Source organism: Halichoeres trimaculatus, unplaced genomic scaffold (genome assembly GCF_033239565.1).
Source record: "Halichoeres trimaculatus isolate MK-OKI-2021-1 unplaced genomic scaffold, fHalTri1.1 fHalTri1_scaffold_2, whole genome shotgun sequence".
Taxonomy (NCBI): domain Eukaryota; kingdom Metazoa; phylum Chordata; class Actinopteri; order Labriformes; family Labridae; genus Halichoeres; species Halichoeres trimaculatus.
The window spans coordinates 27,852,958-27,864,518 of record NW_027437180.1 but is presented as its reverse complement, the minus strand read 5'-3'; the positions used below and the strand labels follow the sequence as shown (position 1 = coordinate 27,864,518).

General features: G+C 38.0%; 1 protein-coding gene across 1 annotated transcript; it reads right to left on the bottom strand.

Annotated features, from left to right (window-relative positions):
* Positions 1–2,783: 2,783 nt before the first annotated feature.
* On the bottom strand, positions 2,784–10,916 carry prelid1b (PRELI domain containing 1b). The gene is made up of 6 exons (XM_074664394.1): positions 10,747–10,916; positions 9,783–9,990; positions 8,589–8,814; positions 6,600–6,713; positions 6,088–6,166; positions 2,784–3,031 (listed from the first exon to the last, which is right to left on the bottom strand). The coding sequence occupies exons 2-6, from the start codon at positions 9,872–9,874 to the stop codon at positions 2,910–2,912; spliced, it is 633 nt and encodes a 210-aa protein (XP_074520495.1). The 5' UTR covers positions 9,875–9,990; positions 10,747–10,916; the 3' UTR covers positions 2,784–2,909.
* Between the last annotated feature and the right edge of the window lie 645 nt (positions 10,917–11,561).

The following is an 11,561-nucleotide window of genomic DNA, read 5'->3' as shown; positions in this document are numbered from 1 at the left end:
TTGAAGGTATTGTGTATTCTCTCATTGTAATATAATTAAAATGTTTTATACATAAATCTGCTTTTGTCATTGACTTCTTATGATACACTGTATGGATTTAAACAGCACAGACCTTCAACAGCCCAAAGCAGGAATATGTTACACATTTTCAGATGTTGCAGGGCTTCCTGTTTGGTTTGTGCAGCTGTGAAACTGAGCGGTCGTCTGGAAAAGGTCAGAGTTCAGCTTCTGTCACAGTTACAGCCGAAAAAACAGTTAAAGCAGAAACGCATAAAAACGGTGCAAATTTGAGGTTTTATTGAAGCTGATTTTAAAAACACACAGAAAAAAAACACAAAAAAATACTTTCAACAAGTTGCAAAACAAATTCAACCATACAAAGTCTTATATATTCTGCTTGTTTAAAATATTTCAACATGCTACTACAACCTGATTAAAACAGATCTCCATAAACTATGTCATAAAAATGCTTAACAGTGAATAATTTTTCAAAATACATCCTGATTCAAGTCTCAGTAAAATAATTCAGACACTTCTCTCTACAAAGGGAATGCAATCACTGAAATGTTCACAATATTGTCACAATTTCAAATCAGCAGGCAGGTTGAAATAATGTGATATAATCTATAATCTGACTGCAGCACCTCAGCTACATCATCACAGTCTGAGCTCTACAGAGAGGTTTCCTGTATTGGACTTCTTTTGGTTAAAAGTCACTTTGGTTTGTTAAGTTACTATCATGCGAGCACAGGTCATGCTAGCAGTCGTCAGTAGCATCATTATATTTTCTACATTTGTGCGCATTACACAACCCCAATTCAAAAAGAAGTTAGGAGGCAAAAAAGTCAAAATGAATTACATTTGATGGTTTGCAAATCATTTAAACCCATACTTAATCAAAAACAGTTCAAACACAACATATATTTTATTGTTTTGCATGTTCTCTCTGACATATACACCCAGCAGTCACTTTATCAGCTACACCTTTCTTGTAAAGCACATTAACAGAATCAGACCTGCCTTAATTCTTGGTGGCATTATTCAACAATTTGCTGGAAACAATCCTCAGAGATTTTGTTTCATATTGACATGAGAGCTTCACACAGTCGCTGCAGATTTATCAGCTGAACATCTGTGATGAAAATCTCCGTTCCACCACATCGTAAACCACATCTGGATTGAGATGTTGTGACTGAGCTTTGTAACATGGAGCGTTATCCCGCATCTATCAGGGGGACGGGTACACTGCGCTCATAAAAGGATGGACAGGGTCATCTTCATGGCAACGATGTCCAGGGGGGCTGGCGAGTTTTGATGCTCAATGTGCGCAACACAACGCCAGCAGCAACCTGAGCTGTTCATAAAAGACAGGATGGATCCATGGCAACATTTTTACAATCTTCTATTGTCCAGTTTTGGCGAGTCGGTGTGAATTGTAGCCTCAGTTTCCTGTTGGCTGACCAGAGGGTCACCCAGTGTGGTCTCTGTAGCTGTAGTCTGTCTGCTTCAAGGTTTATTGTGTTGTGTGGTCAGAGATGGTCTTCTGTAGACCTTGCTTGAGAAGTTATTTTTCTCTCTTCATGCTACAACTTCAACCTTCAATGATTGATTTGAAGGAAACTTTGTTCACAATGGTTCTGATTCCATCCAGTGATTTCTGCTCTGGAGTAAAGTCTGTTTTTAACTTAAGACATCCAAGTTCTTCACAATTTTACACTGAAGAATAATTTTCTAAAATTGTTGAACTATTTGCCCATGCAGCCTGTCACACAGTGGTGAACTCTCTTCCCAACTTAAATTCTGAGACTCAGCTTTTCTAGGGACGCCTTCTTCAAACCTTTTTTACTGACCTGTTACTTGTTAGCCACATTAGTTGGTAGATGTTCCTTTAGGTGTTCACTTTTGTAGCAGCAGCATTCTATATATCATCCTTCTCATATTTTCAAGCAAATATTCTTTTAAACGATTTTTAAACCATCAAAATCAGTTTTCAATCACCATTCACACAGGGCCCTATCTCTTTTGGATTTGGGGTTGTTGAACAGGTTCTGTGTTGAAACAGGCAATACATATAACTACAGTCACCTAACTGTAAAATGTCAAACAAGAAAGACGGAGATTTAGAGGAAATAAACATAATGCAACCAGGCTCACTGTCTTTTCATCTTTTTGACTGTGAATAAATATCTATGTGCATATTAAACCATCTGGTAACCACCAATATTGTGTAACTGCGTAACTGCAACTAAAAAAATCCAGCTTCAAAGTCATTGTGATGAGACCCTGACTGAGCAAATCAAATCTCAGTGTCTGCTCAGTTTTCTCAAAAAATAAAGAGGGCTTTTACCTTTTAATGACAAAACTGTTGGAGACACCAAAAACACCAGTTCTTGCATAAAGTTTCTTCATTTCAAAATAAACCTTAACAGTCACATGTCAATGATTTGTCCTGATGTGACCGCATTATTACTGAATATCACAGTTATAGATTAAAGTCTAAACGCTGAGCTTTTTAAGATGGATTTTCATTTTATACATACCTTACTTAATGAAAATAGAGATATGAGTTAAATTTATATGGCAAAACACAAACGTATGCACTCATACATGACAAAGCTCCAGCCTTTAAGGGTGCTGCAGGTTGAAATCTGGAAGCTTCCATAAAGGCAAAAGATACTTCTTAATGAACTGAGGACCTGAGTCAAATGAAAACTAAGACAGAGATCTAAGAACACAGCAGAAAAGAGACTCATCTGATGAAAACAGGCAGCTTAAAAGAGAATAGTCATCGGTGTGATCCCAGACCACCTCAGTCATGTCCAGGTGATTGAGATGGTTGAAATGATTGTAGAGGCATTGTGTTGAGTTCGAGTCACCTGCACAGTTCTTTATGTTCATGCACAGTCCTGTCAGACGTACTGCTGGGGTTTCTGTGGGGCCGCAGCAGCTGAGGCCAGGCTCTTTGCCGCCTCCTTCGCCTTCTCTGAGGCATCCTTCACTGAGTCTCTGAGTGGCCGCTGGGGCGCCTCTCCTGTGAGCACACAGGGGGACACAGAGACACAGAAAGACAGAAATAAATGAAAAGATGAATGAAGAAATTTTTCCTTAAGTTCTGTTTGGACTTCATATTTCTATGGCTTCATTCGGACATTTGAAGAACTGAGCCTCTTCACCTGTCACCCAATTGGAAGCACACTGTAGCATGAGGACAGGGCTGAGTCTGAACATGCAAACATCTGAACAAGGTCACTTCTGCAGGCTTCATACTGACCCCCATGCCTTTATGGTAAATCGATGTAATATTTTTTAAACTTTCTGTTGTTTTTTAGGACTTTGACAGGCTCGACGTAAGCTTGTTCTTTGGTTTAGCTGAAGATTTAAAACTGTCAGAGGGAAATAGACAGTTTGAATGTAACTGGAACTACGCAGGTGTGACAACATGTACCACAACGCATGAAGTAAAGTGTCTGCACTACAAGCAGAGGCAGGGATTGCCAATGTAACCTACAACAGACTGTTCATCTCAGGAGTCACTAACTATACCAGATGTTGATAATGGAACAGAACAAACAACTGTTTCTGAAGCTGTGCCCCCGAACACAAGAGGCATTAAATTGCTGATAAAATGAAAACCTGCAAAAAAAGTCCAAATCTAAGAGAGCTTTTCTTGAGATTGTATTCTCATTGCAGCAAGTATTTAACTCTGAGCATTCAAGAAGAGAATGCTGGCAGCGTTAAAGAAAAGAAAAGAAGGTTTGTAATCAGTGTGATCTCACCCCTAAAAAGAGAAGATTTTTTTTTTTTTGAGAAAGTCTTCAACACTTGTTTGAACCGCTTCTTACTGGATATAATGCAGCATGCTGCAGGGTCTATTTATGTCTGACCTCACTGTGAACCTGCACAGTTAGAGCGCCGCACATGAGAACAACAACATGGATCACAATGCAACAGAGAGGTTTCCCTGAGTGACAAGGAAAGAGAGCAGAGGGGAGCGCTTCCTTCATATTGTAGCGCTTTCAGACAGAGGAGCAGATACTGACACGTAGTAGTCCTTGAGACAGTGGCTGAAGGATGTCTGAGGGACAAAACTCTCTATGTTTGGAGACTGACATTAATGTTGAAGACTTAAGACCAGGAGTCATAAATGTGCTAACTGTGCAATAAGATCTTGCACTTTTTGGGAGAGATGTCAAATTTGTTTTAACGTCTTTTCCTTCGTGTACATGTAATCATTTTTGGAAAGATGTAATTTAAGAGCCAGAATTTTCTGTTGTCAAGAAAAATAAAAATTTTATCACAACATGTCAAAGAAAATCAAAGAATAACCTTCTTAAACTCTGATGTACTACAATGCGCTCACAAACTTTCTCAATATAGGTTGTTGTAGTTTCTCTCCTCATGATTTTGTTACTATCTTGAGCATTCATCCACTTGGCTGATATAAGAGTCAGAGAAGCTATGATTCTGTCAAATTCTGGATGCACTAAATGAAGTATAAAAATATCTGAGACAAGTGCTCAACCTTCACTAAAATCCATGGTGAACATATTTCATCGTTTTGCATCAGCCTTCACTTGAGGTCTTGCTAGGAGTTGATGATAGTGGTAATTAACTGACAATTTGCACACAGTGAGAGATCAGAGGAAGGCGGCTGAGCTAAATGTTGCAAATACTGTATTTGATGAGTGCTGCATCTGACAAAAATCTTACTTAGGAAGGCAGAAAGTTAAAAAGAAAAGAAGAAGTAAAAATTCACTTCAGAATCTGAAGAACCCCAACCTGTGCTTTGTAAGCAATCAGTATCACCAAAATTCATCCCACACGTGATGCTGCAGATTCCTTCTATCCAGTCAGAAAAAAAATGAACAAATTCTCAACATTCTGTGCAAAAATAATAGATACACAAGAAACATAGGGTCATCTAAACTAAAATCTACACTACCTACTTCTAGACCAATGACCGAGTCTCCTTGTCTTCTCGATGCGGTGTCCGTCTGCTCTCACAACAACACATAGGGGAGACTACCTTACTACCTCTGCCATCTATTGTGTGAAGCTCCTCTACGGGATCACATGAGAAAGCCTGAGCATGGCCCAGGATGGCAGATGGATCCTTTTAGCTAACTTACTTACCACAACACTCAGCCTGATGCCAATCCCTGCAGTGGCATGAACACAGATGCAGCAGGACAGAATCACAACAACGGGAAAACATCTTTTTAGGCACCGGTGAGCTGCATCAGCATTTCACAGGGTTTGTGGCAAAACACAAACTTGAAGAGGTTTCTTTGTCTGATAACGAGGCTTGAGCTCAACTTAGAGGGAAATAAAGAGTCTTTTTGAACTTTGAGGTTTTGAGATGCAATTGAGGGTCTTCTCTGAGAAAAATTCAGATTGCCTCTTTCCTAAAACTGAATATCAATAAGGCATCTACGACTTTTTTCAAACAGCTGTAGTGCCTCTAACTACTTTTGACATTGCATGGACCAAACAATCCATCCATAAATTTGAGAAAATAATACAAAAGTTACCTCTTTATCTTTTTAAGGATTATTCTGTTAGGCTGTACATGCGGCAAGGCTACGTGTGGGAAACTAGCTCATGGCTGCTGCTTCGAGGACAACAGCCTTTGTACACAAGCGTCCAATAACACCCAATGTAACCATCACCTCAATGAAGAGCTAGATTAATGATGATAACAAACTTTGGTCTTCTTAGGTGAGCCCATTTTCAGCAAACATTAAGAGGTTTTTTTTGGCACAAAGAGAAGGCTTAACTTTGAAAAAAGTACTAATCCCAGAGTAAATACTGCTTTTATCTGTTTGGGAACACTTGAGTCAACTTTGCACATACAAATAGTAAAGAAAAAAGTAAAACCTGAATAGTCCCTTTTCTTTTTAGATGCATGAAGGTATACCATGAGGTGGTTTTACGGATTGTTTAAATGGAATGATAAAAATAATAAACAAAGTGATGCTACAGCTAAGTCTTGTCTGACGAAAGTGTTTCTTCTCATGAGTTTTGTCTAACAACAAAAGGTTGTTTCCCTTTTCTCCTTCTCTTTCCTCACTGGTGACATGTACATACCCTGTAAGTTGGAGAGTGCATACTCCAGACCCTTCATGGCCTTCACCTGGTTGCTCTTGAAACGAGCCAATCCAAACTCCTTGAATAAAAAAAAAAACAGACAAAACAGGAAATGGCTTTAAACAAGAAAACTGCTAAACTGAGCTTACTGAACGTCATTCTCTTTTTTTTTCAAGGGGCACTAAAGCAATCTTGGCATCTTCCAACACATCTAATAATAACAGTTCTAGGTTGACGTGTTTTTGGCACAGATTCACTCCCCTCCTCAAATCCTTAACTTCTTTATTTTGGCATTCACACACAGACTCCCACGCCATTGCTGTTTTTCTATGACCTACAAATCTAGCAGAGGCCTTAAAAAAAGAAAAATGTTGTGTATGTTCTTAACCAAGATAAGAGAATGCAATTACTCGAACTGTAGCAGTAATTAACTTTTCTACAAAAAAAGGTAAAGAAGGAAAAAAAAGCACTAAGCGTAGATCAAAATGTCTAACTAAAAAGGGTTGAAATACCTGAATAGGTCTAGAGAATCCATACACGTTTGAGGATATCCATGCTTCCCGTTTCAGCAGGGTGGTGGCTGGCTGCTCCACAGAGTCTTGGAAAACACAACGCTCTTCGACCGACTGACATGAAAGAAAGCAAAGTGACAGCGGGGTTAAGAGAAAGGTCAAGGCTGTGGAGAGGCTGAATTTAATTTGAAATGCAGATCAAAGACAGAGAGTACAACAAATGGATCTTTAATGTAGCCTCTCTGAGTGTGTATAAGGCTGTTAAAAAACAAGAAAAGACACTTCAGTGGACAGTTGAAGTTTGGACCAAAGCAAAATGTCCCTGTCAGCTTCTGTAGCGGACTCGGGTTTTCATGAACATTTTAAGAAAGTTTATGTTGACTTTGACGCCTCCTTGTGGGCAAAGGTGTGCACTTCTGTCCTGTGAATGCTAAAGAATTTTTTTCACCAATTGATAAGTGATGCCATCATTTATCAGAAAAATGTGTTTATCATGAAAATTTTGCTTAAAAAAAAAAGGTTGTTTCTTCAGCATGTTGTTACCCTGACTTACCAGACACCTGTCTTGTGGGGATATCAGAGATTACAGATCACAATAGAGAATTTGACTGTCTTGTCATTCATGGTTTCTTTTGCTTTTCCAGGTAATCAAAAGACATTGATCTTAATTTTAGATTTTTCACAACCAGTGGAAGCTCACAGGACCTTTAAGTTAAAATACACTCATATCCATGGGTACAGCACAGTTTAGCTTTTGCTTTGCAAAATTTTGGATTTTTGCAATACGTTGAGGATTAGGTTCATGATTATTTACAAACAAAATCTTGGGTCCAAATCTTTGATAAATATGAATCAAATGAAATGAAAGAGCATTTAAAAACGACAATGGCCCAATGGGTAAAACACTGCTAGGACTGCTTCTTTAATGTTACTCTGTATTTCTACATCTGTGAATATGACCGGCTCATTAGCTTCAGTTATTTTCACAACATAAATAAAAAGAAAACAAAGGTAGTAAGACTCTTCCTTTTGTTTTCATGTTGTATGCAGGGAACCTGGAGTATGAAAGTAGCAAACAGCGTTACATAATGCACAAGTCAAGACAAGTAAAACCAAGAAAAAACTCCTCCTCCTGTTGTGCCAGCTCGAAGAAGTGCATCATGACAGACCAAAGAGTCAGCTCAATCCACGAACAAGGCTCCCTCTTTTATGGCTGATTTTTATCAAACAACTTCAACAAATCATTTAAAGACAAATTTCAATTTATAACCCTCCCCTTTAATTTTCAGGCTTGTGTTCAAAACTTTACCTTTACATTTTAGCATTTTGTTCTTGCCGTTTTTTATTTTTTCTCTGCTTTAAGTTTTTAACTGTATGCTAACAGCGTTAGCAGCTAACTTGTGTGTATGCACAAGAAGTAATGGCACAGAGCTCAGCCTTTTTCTCTCTGCTAACAAAACATGCAGTACTTGGGGAGGACAAAACCTGAAACTTTCACAAGAACTGTTTCTGATGTGAAGACCACATGGGGGCAGTAAATACTAATTTAGATCCCATCACTAACATAAAATACTGACCCCTACAGATTAATTGAAAAAGTTCTATCTTAACAGTTCTGTAACTACCCTCTCTCTGTTCATCATTTTATTTATCAAGTGATTATTATTTATTTATTTGGGCGGCATTGCAGATTTTTTTTCAAGCTCCAAAACTGTCCTCGATGTTCACCAGCTCTTCAACAACAGCATGTGAGCTCTGTTTTACACAAAGCAGGTTATGTATTGTGAGGTTGTTGTTGAAGACATTTCGTGTCTGTGATTGAAAAGATTTTATGAAGATGTTATGAGTCAGCAAAACCAGTAACAAAACGGGCTGGACAATTATATGATCTGGGATTCTAAATAAAGCAACATTAAGAAACTAAGACTGAACCACACTAACAAAAACACACGATTACTACATCTCTTCAAGAAACTAGACACGGTTTACCATGAGAGTAGTGTGGTTGAGGTTCCAGGTGTAGGTGGTCAGGCTCCTGTTTACAGGATCAACAATGGAGTCCTCAATGATGTACACAGAGCGAGACATGCCGGAGGGGAAGATATGCTCAGCCCAGCGAGGCAGTCGATTGGTCTTCATTAGGAGGCGTCTGGAGAGAAGCCGGTGGTCCGCAGTCACCTCCCGGTACACAACATCCTCTGAGAGAACATGAGTGCTGAAGATACACAAGATATATCAAGAGCTATTATATAACGTATTGTAAGTTTTTAGATTCACAGTTATTCATGTTTTTGATGTATTAACTTTGTTGCTAGATTTAACAGCCAATCATTTAGAGCAAATATCAACAACAGCTGCTCAGTCTGCCCCTTTTTTAATTTGGTCTTGAGGTACATGAAACTGTCCTCATCACTTGAACAACTGAAGTTAAACTTTGGGACTCTTCTTGGAAAAAAAAGGCCAAATATTCTGGTGCAATGCTTTTCACAGGACCATTAGTAGGATGTGCCTTCAGTTTGGCTGGAATATAATTGTGGGACTGATTAAAGAAAAGAAAAGGTGTGAAAATATGTATGTGACTCATTTTTTACGATGGATTTGAAAATATGCAACCAGAAATGATCCTTTCATTTTCAGGTTTCATATCACTTTGTGAATAGTTTCGGTACTGCTTTCAACACTACAGCACTTTCACACATTATTTTTGAAATGCATTTGGTGACCTGTGGCTGTTTATTTGTATAAAATACCACAGTTGTATGTAGTTTGTGCGATGTTGAGAAAGAAGTTCCTCACAGCACTACGATTTCAAATTATAAAACACAAACGAAAAGCACAACTTCATAGAAGCTAAACTTAGTATTCTTCAGTAATGTGTATCACAAATTCTTTATAATGATTCAGGGGTCTTCATGGTTGTGGGTTCTCAAATGAGATCCATGCATGCACAGGTTGCCTCAGGGCAATCCCAAAGAATGGTTTTGATCGAAAGAGACAAAACCCGACCATTTCCTCTTAGTTATGTCTTTTTCTTATCACTCACATCTGCAAAATACAAAGTAGGTGTGTAAGCAGGATCTTTACAATTTGTTGTACTTAACACTACACTAAACACATAGTTTCAACACTCATGAAGAGCACTTTTGGGCATTTGAAAATTAGTGAAAAATAATAACACAATACCTGAATGGGTTGGGGTACCTCTGCCAAAAAGCAGAGACAACATGGTCCCATGTACTCCTGATGTCTATGCTATTACAGAAATATTTGACCATTCTTCTCTCACTTGTGTACAGGATGGCATGAATCCCCAACCCTGAGGCACTTTGCTGTGATGACACAAGTCAGTAAAAAACTTGGGTACTGACTCCATCCAAAGTCTGGCACAGTCCTGGACATGTAAAAAGAAGGCTTTTAAAAATATTTCAACTATGGATGAAATATAAAGTGGGAAAAATATAGGTTATATATTTTTAACACAACAAGTAAAAGTTCACATTTTGAGATTAAAATTGATACCATGATACTTTAAAAACTCTAAATTACCAGACAAACACACTGGCTTTTATACATTATTAAAATTAATCTATTCAGTTGTGTGTTTTTTCATTATACACATCAATATGAAACTAGATTCTATCTCCATCAAACACCCCTGCTTCAATTTCATGAGAAGATAATTCGAGCTTTCGAAGGGGACATTAATAATAAGATGCCGAATCCAAAGCATGTAAGAATTGTGCAATGAAAAGCAGCATTATCGTATACACGATCAATATATATTAATACATGATATCAGATAATTCTGAACCCTATGTATTGTGTATACAAGTGTCTTAGACTTATGGACAGTGCGTTGTAATGTCAGCTACATCAGAGCTTAACGTCAACAGTGAACCAGTTTCCTAGAAAGCTAGTTCAACTATTGGCTAGATTCTTCAAACATAAAGATTTTACTGCTGAACAGTTAGTGACTGACAGTGAAAGGCAGTATGAGTGGTACAGTACGTTAAAATGTCATGTCGTAAACGAGTAGTTACCTAGCTAACAACATCAATATGTCAAGTCAAGTTGTCTGAGTTCGGCTAACCTTAAGGCTATCCGAAGAGTAAGCTAATTAGCAACAAGGATCTAACAAATGTCTTACCTGAAGTCTCTGGTAATGAAAAAGACTATACAAAAATCTTCTCACAAAAGACTTGTCGAGCCTTTCACCTACAAATGAATTAATGGAGCCTAATTGCTGTCATACTGATACATGTGACCCGCTGCAGGATAAAGATCTAGGAGGGTGTTGATAAAGCGTCTTCTTCTTCGTGGAATCATGACACATTCAAACACGAACGTCTACGGGGCCACCTACTGTACAGGAGTATACAATACGATACCTTTTTTTTTTTTTTTAACCATTAACAATATGCCACAAGAATCGTAAATTTTCACAAACCTTCAGTCTATATATTTTCTAAAGTCCGAACCATACCTTTGTGTAAGGTCATATCTGGAAATTTTCTTGTAACAGGTTTATGTCACAGTTTTGTCAATAAGAAAAAACAGCCTTAAAACAGAATGTTTATTGAGTTATATGGCCTGCTTGGTGATAATTTCCAGCTGAAGGCAGTTTTAAATACAAGCTTATTCTATCTGTAAAATAGAGAGATATGGTGTTCTACTGGAATGTATTGCAACATTTTGCTATCCAGAACATACAAGAAGTCAGGTGACCTAAATAAGGGACTTCTGCTTGGTGATGCACTGACAGATCAAATCCAAACTTGGGCCTTTATCTGTAAAATATAGTTTTCCAGATTTTCTCCTGTTGGAGTGTGGTTCATGATTTTAAACTATCAGTAAAGACTAATAATTGAATAAAACCTTACAAAGTACAACTGGCATGTGGCTCTTTTGTAGGGTAGTTAGGTATTTCCCCTCGGGGATAAATAAAGTATTTTCTATTCTATT